At 38.7% G+C, this 12682-nt stretch overlaps 1 protein-coding gene and 1 pseudogene across 1 annotated transcript in view; one reads left to right on the top strand and one right to left on the bottom strand.

The window, feature by feature from the left end:
* LOC137988746 (uncharacterized) overlaps positions 1 to 6929 on the bottom strand; it is an 11660-nt pseudogene extending 4731 nt beyond the window's left edge.
* LOC137988756 (tyrosine kinase receptor Cad96Ca-like) overlaps positions 1 to 12463 on the top strand; it is a 46077-nt gene extending 33614 nt beyond the window's left edge. Inside the window, exons 8-9 of the mRNA XM_068834716.1 lie at positions 11097 to 11193; positions 12301 to 12463. Of these exons, the coding sequence (XP_068690817.1) occupies positions 11097 to 11193; positions 12301 to 12426 (223 nt within the window). The 3' untranslated portion in view covers positions 12427 to 12463. The remainder of the gene's footprint in view (positions 1 to 11096; positions 11194 to 12300) is intronic.
* The last annotated feature ends 219 nt before the right edge of the window (positions 12464 to 12682 follow it).

Genomic DNA, 12682 nt, shown 5'->3' with positions numbered 1-12682 from the left:
ATCGAAGATGCTCGAACGTGTGGCCGCTACGCAAACGCTGAACTATCTTATACCCAATGGGCTTTTAGCCAAGTTTCAGTCTGCGTATCGATGTTTCCACAGCACAGAAACTACGTTATTACGAGTGTTTAACGACATCCTTGTTGCTATTGACAACCACCGGGATGTTGTACTTGTTCTTCTAGATTTATCGGCGGCGTTTGACACCATTGAACATTCTGTTTTACTTAGTCGTTTGGAACACCGTTATGGATTTGATGAGAAGGTGTTAAACTGGTTTAGATCATACCTGATTGGTAGATCCCAGCAAGTACTAATTGCGGATGTCAGATCAGCCGATTATCCTCTTCAGTATGGTGTTCCTCAAGGATCTGTCCTGGGGCCATTTTTGTTTTCTTTGTTCTTTGCCCCTCTGGAGAATGTGGTACAAGCCCATGGTTTCAATGTAATGAGTTACGCAGATGATACACAGTTATATGTGTCCTTGGGCTCGTCGGATAATCGTCCTGCCGTTCTATCTAAGTTTGAAGCTTGTGTGAAGGACATTCTCATCTGGTGCACCTCTAATGGTTTGGCATGCAACCCCGACAAGACGGAAGTAATTCATCTATGCTCTTGTTTCCAAAGCATTACTCTTCCTGGTATTGATGTTGGTGGTTATACTATATCGCTAACACCAGCTGCCCGAGATCTCGGAGTGCTTGTTGACTCACATCTGACGTTGTCTAAACATGTTAACAGTGTATGCAAGTCCGCATTCTTTTTCATTACTAAGATTTGTAGGATTAGAAAATATTTAGACCGTGATAATTGTGAAAGACTTGTGCACGCGTTCATTTCATCGACTCTTGATTCCTGTAATAGTTTACTAACAGGTCTTCCAGATAAGGAAATCTCAAAGCTCCAGCGCGTGCAGAATGCTGCAGCGAGGCTTATTGTTGGTGCTGCAAAGAATGAACATATGTCACCCATATTACAGCAACTACACTGGTTGCCTGTAAAGTTCAGAATTGACTTTAAGATTTTGATGCTAACTTATAAAGCTCTTAACAATCAAGCTCCCGATTACATTTCTGAACTATTGACTTTGTATAAGCCTTCTCGTGCACTTACATCTTCCAGTCAAATGCTTCTTGTTGTACCTAAAACTAAAACTAAGCTTTATGGGGGCAGATCGTTTGCTGCCAGTGCCCCTAAACTTTGGAATGCACTACCAGTAGAAATTAAGAATTCTGAATCACTCGATATTTTTAAGAGTAAAGTTAAAACACACCTGTTCCGCCAGTGCTATAGAGTATAGAGATCATATTATATATAGTTTATAGAGATTACTATTATTATTATGTATAGTGTATAAACCTTATTTGCATTATTATACAGGAAATAGATTTTCTTGTTTTTCTTTACAAATATATTGTAATTTTAGAGTTTCTCATACTGCATGTAATTTGAATGTAAGATTTGAATGTAAGATTGTAAGATTGTAAAGCTTTGAGAATTTTGTAAAGCTAAATATATATTATTATTATTATTATTATTACCAAGTAGACACAAGGAACGGCTTTGATCGAAGTCTCGAGATCTCAATAGTAAGGCAGTCAATATCACTCGGACTGAGGTCAGCACGGATTTGAAAATTGATATTACTTCGACACTTTTGTCCACGTTTGCACCTAATTAGATGCACGCCCAATTTTGACATCCAACACAAAGTGTCCCCTTAAGTCTAAGCATTTGCTACCTATTTTCAACAATAAGGTAAGGGTAAAGGTTAGCGTTATTTTTAGCTTTGGGTAAATGCAGCAGTTAATCTTTACTTAAAGAGCAGCATTTGGGGGACACTTTGTGACATAAATTGTCTGTATTCTGAGACACAAGTGATGTTGAAGTTGGCGAGAAGAGCAAGGGGACACTTCATGACGCTTATTGAAATCCGCGTGCATCTAATTAGGTGCAAACCTGGACATATCTCTACTTCGAACGTAAATACAGACACCACCACCATACCTACCATTATTTTCACGGTCTTTGCGAATTACGTCATAACCAGATAAATGTACTTCGTTATCTTTAATGGTTGAGTCGAGTTTCGTTTCGTTTATAGCTAAAATATCAATTCCCTTGGACTGACTCATAAAGATACGTAAATCATCGATGTGAGATACTAAGCTATTTATGTTTAAACATGCCATAACCAAACCACGTTCAAAAGCTGACTTACCGTAAGTGTTTTGTGAAGATTGTCCAAAATCCAGGAAATCTGTAGATCTCGTAGGATCAGGAGACTGATCGGGCTCCCAAACGGCAAAGACCTAATCTATATGTTTACAAAAATTCTGTGCTAAAAGGGCAGATCCTGACTTAGACAGATGTAACCCGCCCCGATTTAAGTGAGTTTGATTAATGTTGTTATGCAGAACTTCTTGAGAATTTTGTTCACACTTGAGACTTTCCCGGCTTTATCATCCGCTCTGGCGATCAATCCCGATATTGCCAAATTGGTTTCTGGTGCGTCACCTTCAATTTGAAGAGCCAACTTGACAATGCCTTCCGCTGTAAGTCTAGGTTCCTGGGTATTTAGGTCGTTTGTTCCGATATGAAGGACAACATTATCAGGTTTCTTTCTTAGAAGAGGTTTAACGAAGTCTTCAATATCCTCAGTGGTTGCTCCTGGAAAAGACTTGACGACCACCTTGTTGCTTCTAGAAATGCTCCAGCCACGAATATGTTGGATGATCGAGTCACCTGCAATAACGGTTACTGGTTTTCTTGCATGCTCGTTGTTGTTATTAGCACCAGAATGTGAATCGTCTGCATTTGATGACGACTGGGTGCTCCTCGAGCTTCTTCTGTTACGCCGCGTATTTTGTTGAGTTGACCAACCGCCTTGTTCAGCGTCAGGGTCAGCAGAGACAGGTTGAGATGGAAGATCTTTCTCCTTATGAGCATTTATTTCTTTCGTCATGATTTGAAGAGCGGTTCTGAAAGAATCTCTCTCCTCGGAGATATTTTTAAGCACGTTGTTTTGCTCTCTGAGCTGGTCTTTCAACATGCAAATTTCATTCTGTAGATCTTGATTCTTTTGTTGCAAGGTGTGAATTTCTTGATTACCATTTCTTTCCTTTTCGTTTTCTTTGAGCTTATGAAGTTCAACAATTTTTCGCGGATGGCTTTGCTTTCGGACCAGATGTTCTTTATTTCCTCAGTGAAAACAGAGAAAGGCACAGTTTCATGGGGAAAACGCTCCGTCTCCGGGTTGTCGGCGAACGTCAAGTTGGCTTCTTGTGAACTGGCATTATGCTGGGAAGGGCGATGAACCGCGTTTTCGTTGTTGCTTTCAGCGCCCAGTAATTCAGTTGAAAGACCTTTAAAGTTAGCCGCTTGTGGACCTTGAACTTGTAATGTTCCTGTCGAGTAAAACCAGTTGAGGATAACTTGCTCTGTCTTAATAGTCTTCTTAGTTTCATTCTCGGACACCTTCATTGATTCGCGATTCAAACCAAGTTGTTCTTCAGCGAACTGAAGGAGTTGTTCAAATGATCCTAACCACGAGAACTTGGTTTTGTTCGCCTTTAAATGACCTATAAGATTGTAGTCCTTATCCAGCGTGGGTAAAGAAGAAGGTGGGGAATCATTTCCATGCCTAGAAATGTCTAAACTCTCTTGACTAAACTCTCTTGACTATCTGTGGAACTACCGTACGCCGCCATGTTCCGGGACATAACCGTGTTGTAGACGACAAGGCATGGGCACGATGTATCATTGTTTTTAATAAATTGTCTTTATAGCGTTTATCCGTGTGACTTTGGAAGTGTAGGAGCAATCCAGTGTTTGTTGGTTTTCTGTAAACTTGAGTTTCAAGTTTAGTTCCGTTCTTGACGATTTCAATGCCGATAAAAGGGATCTTGTTATCCACAGGAAGCTCCATCGTAAATGTTAAACTGGGGTGTAGGCCATTCAGGGTACTAAGAAACTCAGCAGCAGCAACAGCACTAGGCATTCTAGCCAGGGTATCATCGACGTACCTCTTGTACAATTGGGGCATCAAGCCATCGCGTGTAAGCTTTTCTTCAAGATGACACATGAAGACATTAGCCATTAGAGGACCAAGGGGCGAGCCCATAGCCGCACCATCTGTCTGTTGGTAAAGTTGACCATTAAACTGGAAAAGCTGATTGGTTGTGGCAATTTCTAGTAGTCTGGCAAGCTATCCTGTTGCAGATTAAGGCCATAGGTTTTGTTGAACCAATCATCAGTAAAGGCTTTATTGACCAAGATTTTGATGGTCTCATCCAAAGGTACATTTGTAAAAAGAGCTGTGACGTCGTAAGAGACCAATATGTCAGTTTCACTCGTAGTGTGGGTACGGATACGGACGCTAAGTATTCTTCGCAACAATCAGTACATCGAAATGATGAAATTTCATGTCAACAAGATCTCACGCTTGATCTCAAAGAAGTTTGATGTCAACGAACACATAAACAACATGTCGTTATACCGCCTTTCGTTCTTTGAAAAACTTATCCTTTGCAGAGGATTGAAGTTTTCTCTACCTCAAAAAGTTTCACCCATTGAAATTCAAGCCAGCTTTGAGAAGACGTATTGGAGAATAGAGCCCCTATTGAAAGATGCAGATGAAAAGGAACTGGCAAGCTCAACGTTACGTTCAATCGCTTTGAACTACATTCAGCGTACAAGCCCTAATCCACCTAAGGCTCTTGTCAAAGCTCTCAATCGCTTAAAGAAACGTGACGACATCGTTATCACTAAGCCCGATAAAGGTTCTCGGGTTGTAGTGATGGACAAACCCGAATACATCCGCCTACTAAGCGCTGCTTCAGTCGACAACACCTCTAAATTTACTCATGTCGATGACAAACGACCTAAAATGCGTGGACGACCACCTAAACATTTCCACCCGCTCCTTCAGAAAGAGAAAGAGTTGCACGAAACTTTAAATCAAATTCTGCGTGAAGAAATTGTCAATTCACTTTCGCCTAAGAGTTCCAGGCTCGCTCATCTTTATGGCTTACCTAAGACTCACAAAACCACACTAAGTATGAGGCCTATTTTATCAGCAACCGGAACTTACAATTACAATCTTGCTAAATGGCTTGAACAAAAGCTGAAGCCGCTTTCTCTAAATGATTATACAATCACTGATGCCTTTGCCTTCGCTGATGAGATATTATTTGAAATGCTCTTCATCAAGAATCTAAAGCCTAATTTAAATACTCAGACGGACTCCATACGTGCGAAACTTTTTGTTCAATATTTTCTTTAATTTTTATTATTTACTCATGTTACAGCTTTTAATCAGCTATTGTTATTTTTAGTATTTATAGACCTAAACTTACTCAAATATTTTAACTTGATAATGACGTTTAGTTAACGTCGAAACGTCGTCGCTTTTTTGCAAATCTTTTAGCAATTTTTTAATCTTAAAATGATTTTAAGAAATGTTTTATCGCAATTTTTTATAGTCAAATGTTTTTCGAAATCACTTCTTGTTCGTATACTCAAATGGAATTAAATAACGATTATCTGTACTCTTTTGTTTGTTTTGCTATCATGCAAGCGAATAATAATCCGTTTGCCCAACTGGTTTTCGGTGTGCCTCGACAGTGACAAAAAAAACTTGCCCTTATGTCATAAACACGTAATTGCAATGAGTTTTCGTAAAATTAGGGGGAAAATTCACTAGCTTGTGCTTTCAGAAGTTTGTTTATAGCACCTAAACGTTATTTAAGCGTTGGAGCGGACCTTGTTTGAAGTTCGTCCTTTCTTGGTTGCACTGCCGTATTTTGCCGAGTCTTGTTCCAAGCCAACCTGGCTTGTTTCAATGAAATACATCGAAATGTGAATGATCTCGTTTTCAGAAATAACGTGGAATAAAGTACATCATTAAAACTCTTTTTTGACCTTGAACTTACAAGTTTTTCTTTATGACTTCTAATTTTAGCGTGATTCCTATTTGCTGGCTATTTACAGCTTAGGGTGTGATTGTTTTCTAAACTCATGAGGTTAGATTCAAGAAAAATTCATTGCCAAAATTTTTGTCGAAAAACCAATATCGTACTCATGGCTTCGTGATCCATGCGATATCGGTTTTTAGCGTAAAATGTACTGGGGAATTCACTACTTAGGCAATGAATTTTTCTATAGCAGAAAGCAAAGAAAATAATTGTATTATTAAAGCAGCAACCGGAAAGATCAAAACGCAGACAATTCCAAACCTTTTATTTTCACTAACCCTTTAGGCATTGGGAGCTCCGCTTTTAGGCTTGGCTAAAATTATATATTACCGTCAGCTCTTTTGCAGTAATTACTGTGATGTGACGCTCTTACGTACTTCCGACATCTTCTCTTCAGTTTAACTATCTCCCATCTTTGGTTGACAGTTGACCCTTGATATACAGGGAAGGAAGCGAGATGTTCTTATTTTGTCGTTTGCAATGCTAGTGTCGTTCGCATGTTGATCCGTCCACCCATGGTAGGGCTCTCGACCACCACACTCTCTTTGCCCACCGTTACCATCATCAGTACTCTTTCCTTTCGATCGAAGTGTTGCCTCATGGTGGAGCCCGTTAATCAGATTGGTCACGTTTTCTTATTTCTTTTCACAGTGCATCTCTCTACCGAAGTCTGCCTTATCTCGGGGTTCAAGTTCCGACAGGAGTCTTGGCATGAAAAATGGTGCCTCGAGGTGTCTCCCAAATCTTCAGATATCGTTCTCGCATAGCGAGTCAGACTATTCGGATTATCCTTTACAGGCTTGTGGCTGTTTATTTCAGACAGGAGTTCGTCCTTAAGGTTTCCTTTGTTAGCAAATTCCATAGCTTTGCAGGTCTTTACCTGGTCCGTCCACCAGCATCCCTTTGGCATGGCTTTTCGGGAACACTGAAGCTGTTCATGGTTATCTTCCTCATACTTCGACATCCTATAATTAAACACCTTTTTCGAGCTGGCATACTTCTTACGTGCTCCATCTCATGAGGACACAGACAATCTTTCTAAGCCCTGACAATTGCGCTGTCTCAAAGCTCTCCAGCTAAACCTTTTGCCATTTGCTTAACGGCATCTGCGATCGCTCCAATAACTGTCATGTTTTCGGAAGTGTTTGTAATTGAGGGGCAGCATTAATTTCGTTTTGGTAATTTGCGTATTTTTGTAAAGTTTTCAAATATCCAGGGCTCTTTTCTCTCTGATCGTTCGATTTCTAACTGCGCAGCTCCAAGAACGAGCTGTAATCTGATTGGATAAGCATTACTAAAATTAAAATTTCCGGTCTTAACCACAAAATATCTAAAAACTAGACGCTCTGTGATTGCCTATGGTACGTGTTTGTCCTCCTCAACTTTTCGTACTCATTCTCATTCCCATTCCATTCCTGATGATTTTGAAACGTATGCAATACATATATATGCCTCTGGTTGTAATTTTAGTTTAGTTTAAAGAACAAACTACTGTATTAGAAATTGATATGTAACTGTGGCGAAAATTACCAGTGTTTCTTTCTGATTGTTGTTATATTTTCTATTCATTTTGTAATATGTGTTTAATATCGCTTTTTCTTTGTCTTGCCCCCACTAGATTAACAAATTAGCTATTTGTAAATTTTATTTTTTGCGAGTAATAAAATTATTGTTATTGTTTTTGTTATCGTCAAACGCCCTAACAAATTATCCATCCGGAATCGAAACAACATTTCCTTTGTTCGAACAACAGAGTAAATTTCTTGTCTCCGTTTTTGGACTTTTTTAAATCAAATTTCAACCCACGCATGCAAATTAGTTAATATTTACAGAACACGATTTATCCACAAAGACAGAAGATTAAAAAAAAAAACGCAAACCCTTCTCCCGCCAAAACCTTTATTGAAAGAAGCCACATATTTGCTATTAGAGGCGAAAAAACCCCTTGCTATTTCAAGCAACAGACTCCGTTTCAAAGCCCATAGGCAACTAAATAGATTGCTCACCGGAGTTCAGGATGAAATCATTTTCTAAAGAACCTTTTCCTTTAATAATAAAGCATAAAATAGACAAGCTTTCTTTCAAATAATTCTTGAATGTCAAGAATTAGTGCAGAGTTAAGTGCATGAATGTAAATAGCCAGACAAAAGAGATAACGTAGATGCATTCAATGGGTTCGATTCCTTCAATGATCGAAAGATGAAATTGCTGTCGAAGTCCATTATTCGTCGCATTGAAGATTCCAGATGTTTATTTTTCACTGTCTGTCTTGCTTATCGAATTGACCTTCCATCCTCAAGCTTCATCAGGGTATATTTTTCTTAGAGATCCACTAAAACGCCATTCGTGTTCGATTTCGATGCCATTGCAGGTTAATTAAATATTTTACTGTGTCCACCCGATAACATCAACACATTTCTGTTACCTAGTGAACTACCCCCTAAAACCTGCCAAAGATACGCTCAGACGTCTCTAGGTACAAAGACAATACTTAGCAGGGGTCCGGAGTGACGGGAAAGACCCTACGGCACAAAAAGAAATACATATTTTAAGCAAGAAAATTTTATTGAAAAATCACTCGTAATTTTGCCATCCAATTCAATACATTTTTTCCCATACAAACCCTTATAATTTCGCTATTATGCAAATTAATGGTCATGTTGATATGATGTTCAAATTACGTCACGCGCGAATCGTAGAGCTTGGGCCACCTTCACTTATGTCGAGCAATCAGGTCACAAATAATAACATTTACTTGAAATTGTAGGGAAGCAAATGTTGACTGATAAATGCATCAATGGGAAATAAAAAAGTGCGAGTGCCTTTTTCACGAATTCCGTCTATGACCTCCGTTTCCATTTCAAGTGCAGATGCTCAACCACGCATTGACCTCAATAAAGACCATTGAACTTTGGAAGCTTTCGGGGCGTCCAGTAATAGAAATGAAAACCCAACATGGCGGATCCAAAATGATCCAAGATGGCTGCTCTTTTTGCACTAATTGCGTAATAACGAAATCCCTGGTTTTTACTCACGAGCTCAGCGATCATGTGTTTTCCCACATAAAAAGTATAGGCTTATTTTAGAATACAAAAATTTGGTTTTATCAACGGAGTTGATAATGTAAATTGGCCACTGTACAGAGATTCTAAAAGCTGACGTTTCGAGCGTTAGCCCTTCCTAAGAGCGAATCGAGGAATTATGGGTTACGTGTAGTTTTTATAGTAGAGTAGGAGCTACGCTATTGGTGGTAACACGGCAACGTAAAAAATAGGAATATATTAGTTAAATGAAAAGCGTTCGTTAATACCGTGAGGATTAAGGGTGCTGATTTGGAAGATGAATTTTTGTTCTAGATTCTTGCGGCTTTCCGTCGTACCTAGAGGTAGGGAAAGGCCGCAGATAGCCATGTGTTTTATGGAGTGGTTAGAGAGATTAAAATGACGAGCGACTGGCTTAGATGCATCTTTGTCATTCTTCTCAACATCGCGAAGGTGTTCGCGGAATCGGTCACCTAGTCGTCTACCTGTCTCGCCAATGTATAATTTATTGCATAACGTACAGGTTATGCAATAAATGACATTTGCGGAGGTACATGTGAAACGATCGGTGATCTTAACAGATCGCTTAGGTCCTGATATCTTTCTAGTGTTAACAATGAAAAGACAAGTTTTGCATCGTGAGCGCGCGCATTTGAAAGTACCGGCTTACTCGTTAGTTTTGAGCGCGCTTCTAACTAAAAAGTTGCCTACGTTTTTGTCGCGTTTGAATGAAATAAGTGGAGGTTGCGAAAAGATTCTACCAGTCTCGGGATAATTTTTGAGTAATTTAATTTGCCACTAATAGAAACTTTGATATCTAGGAAAGCCAATGAAGTTTCCGAAATTTCCCAGGTATATTTAAGAGCCGGATGAAAAGAATTGACGGAGGTTATAAAATGATCGAGTTCTTCTGTGCTGGATGAAATAAATATATCTGGGAAATTTCGGAAACTTTATTGGCTTTCCTAGATATCAAAGTTTCTATTAGTGGCAACGCGCTATGTACCAGTGTGCACTACAAACCTACAGATTCTCACAGTTATTTGTTGTATTCATCAGCACATCCATCACATGTCAAGAACTCCATTCCTTATTCTCAATTTCTTAGACTTCGACGTCTATGTAGTGATGACTCAGATTTTTCTAGCAAATCCGAGGAGATGTGCCAGTTCTTCGAAAAACGTGGCTATCCTGTCTCTGTGGTCAAAGCGTGCCATCATCGCGCCCAACAATTTGATCGACAGTCATCACTACAAACGTCACAAAAAGATAAGAATGACAGAATTCCATTCACCCTCACTTTCTATCCTCATAATCACGCGGTCAAAAGTATCATTCTTAATAATTTTAAATTACTCAAAAATGATCCCGAGACTGGTAGAATCTTTTCGAATGTACTACTTCCCCACCGACGCAGCACCACAGTTTCTTTAGAAACTACCCCCTTCATTATTTTAGAATAGATCGTTAATTAATGCAGAAGGGTTAGATTGTATATCAACTTGTCCAGCTTTCTTTGTCTCGGGTCTCTGGGCACCCACATGGCCTGACGTCCTAAGTAAAACAAATAATTATTGTGCTAAGAAGTGTCTCCATCGAAATGCCCTTCTCTGTGTGCCCTGCTTTCTGCAAGGAAAATGAAAAGAAAAAACGGGTACTTTTCGATATTTCAAGCGTTTGTCCTTTTCTGTAAATATTGCACAGTACACAAACCATAATGTAGCCGAATAGGTGCCACAAAAATCATCTCAATATAGGTAGATGTAATAAAATATTGTTTTTACCACCCAAAATAAAGTTTGTATCTTCGCGCCGCTATGTAATATCCTTTATATATGTTTATATAAACAAACGATGTCTAACACTCTGTTGTTTTTCAGAAACTTATTCTTTATAGTCGCCCCGTCGCCTAAAAACAGCAACGCTTGTGATATTTGTTTGAAGTGATGATATTTTAAACAGAAAGATGAGATCGAGTTATCAATTATCTAGAGTTACTGCTTCTATAATTCTCGTCAATCAACGTGAGATGAGTGGACAGGGGTTAAGACTAAGATAACGTTAAGCTGTTTGTTCCCAGGTATCACTTCATGGAGAGGTGCTGGCAAGAAAATCCTGACTTTCGTCCAAACTTTGAAAATATTCGTAAAGATTTGCTTTCTCTCATCGAAAAAGAGGTAATTATCGAGATTTGCTTTAAAATGCCAATCTGACGCAACACTTTTTTTCGTTTTTTCACATCTCTATTCATGAACGATAAAGACATTCTAGTAGAGCAGTTTTCAAATGACTTTCGTAAGTAATTACGCGATTGCAAGTGCTACGCTTAGTGATTGGTTTAATAATAATAATAATAATAATAATAATAATAATAATAATGATAAATCCAAACGGGAATAGGCTGGTGATCGGTAGTAAATAAGGCAATCAATTACTAATATATCCCCTCCCTACCTTACTGTACTTAAAATTTGTAAGGGGATTTGGCCATGCATCGCTGATCGACCGAGGAGTAGTGACGTGATCCTGATTGCAGAGAATGTTTGAAATTGTCTCCTCGGAAATAGCCCTTATGAGGCCACAGTTGTGTATGTGTTGTCTTGGTGTTGATATTGTGGTTGTTGCTATGGCGAAGTGGCATCCAGCCGGGAATCTGGAGACCCAGGTTCGATTCCTGGTTGAGCACATTTTCACTTGCTTACTTAGTTGCGTTGATTTCGGTTCCCAAATTAACCTTCTCTATAATATATATATATATATATATATATATATATATATATTTAGTATATCCTTGCGGTAGAGTGCTCGATGCGTTCGCAGAGCGTAGTATATCTGAAGATTGAACTAATCAATAACACATAACTTTTTCTGCATGTGACTCTGAGTCTCACGCTTACGCGATCATCAGACATAATTATTAATTAGGTTAAAAGTATTGCTTCCTAATAATAAATATTGGAGAAAAATAATCAGGGAGGAAAACTAATGTAACAATCAGTCATTAATACACTCTTAATATTTTTATGAAATCTAAACAAGGATGTAATTTGTTTAGTAGTTACAGGTAGTGCATTCCAGAACTAGCGTCAGTAAATTGAAGAGCTATATAGCTGAAGAAAAAAAGCTATTTCCACCAGTTCTTACTTGAACAGTTGTCTTGACCCAATGATGACTCTTTCAACTATTTATTAATACCATCCTGGCGGAAATATCTAGTCGTGTTGACCGGAATTGAATTAAAAGAGATTAGAAAATGATGTTCTTGTTTTATGTGAATTTTTTAGTTGTACCTCGGACTGTTGGACGAATCGAAGTACGATGGAGCAAAATACTCAATGGTCGAGGACGTGTGTGCGGCGGTTTCAGTTAAGCCACGCTCTAAGAAGAAATGGTCAAGTCTGAAGTACTGAAGAAGCAATCAGTTTCTTTTTGATTTAATTGAGTTAAAAAAGGAAATGTATTAAGTAAAGGTAACAAGGAACTAGGTAAATTTACATCGTTGTCGTTAGTGTTTCATTAAGAGTCAAATCTTTATTTCAGCCAATGACAACCCCCAGAAGAACCGACCAGTCACAGTATTTCTTGTGGTTGGTTGTAAAAGTGGCGGGAGTTGTGTTTGAACAATGTGCAGTAAGCGTAGTGATTCTTTCATCACTTTTGTCATTT

This window comes from Montipora foliosa, unplaced genomic scaffold (genome assembly GCF_036669935.1).
Source record: "Montipora foliosa isolate CH-2021 unplaced genomic scaffold, ASM3666993v2 scaffold_426, whole genome shotgun sequence".
Classification (NCBI taxonomy): Eukaryota; Metazoa; Cnidaria; class Anthozoa; order Scleractinia; family Acroporidae; genus Montipora; species Montipora foliosa.
This window is presented reverse-complemented; position numbering and strand designations above follow the sequence as displayed.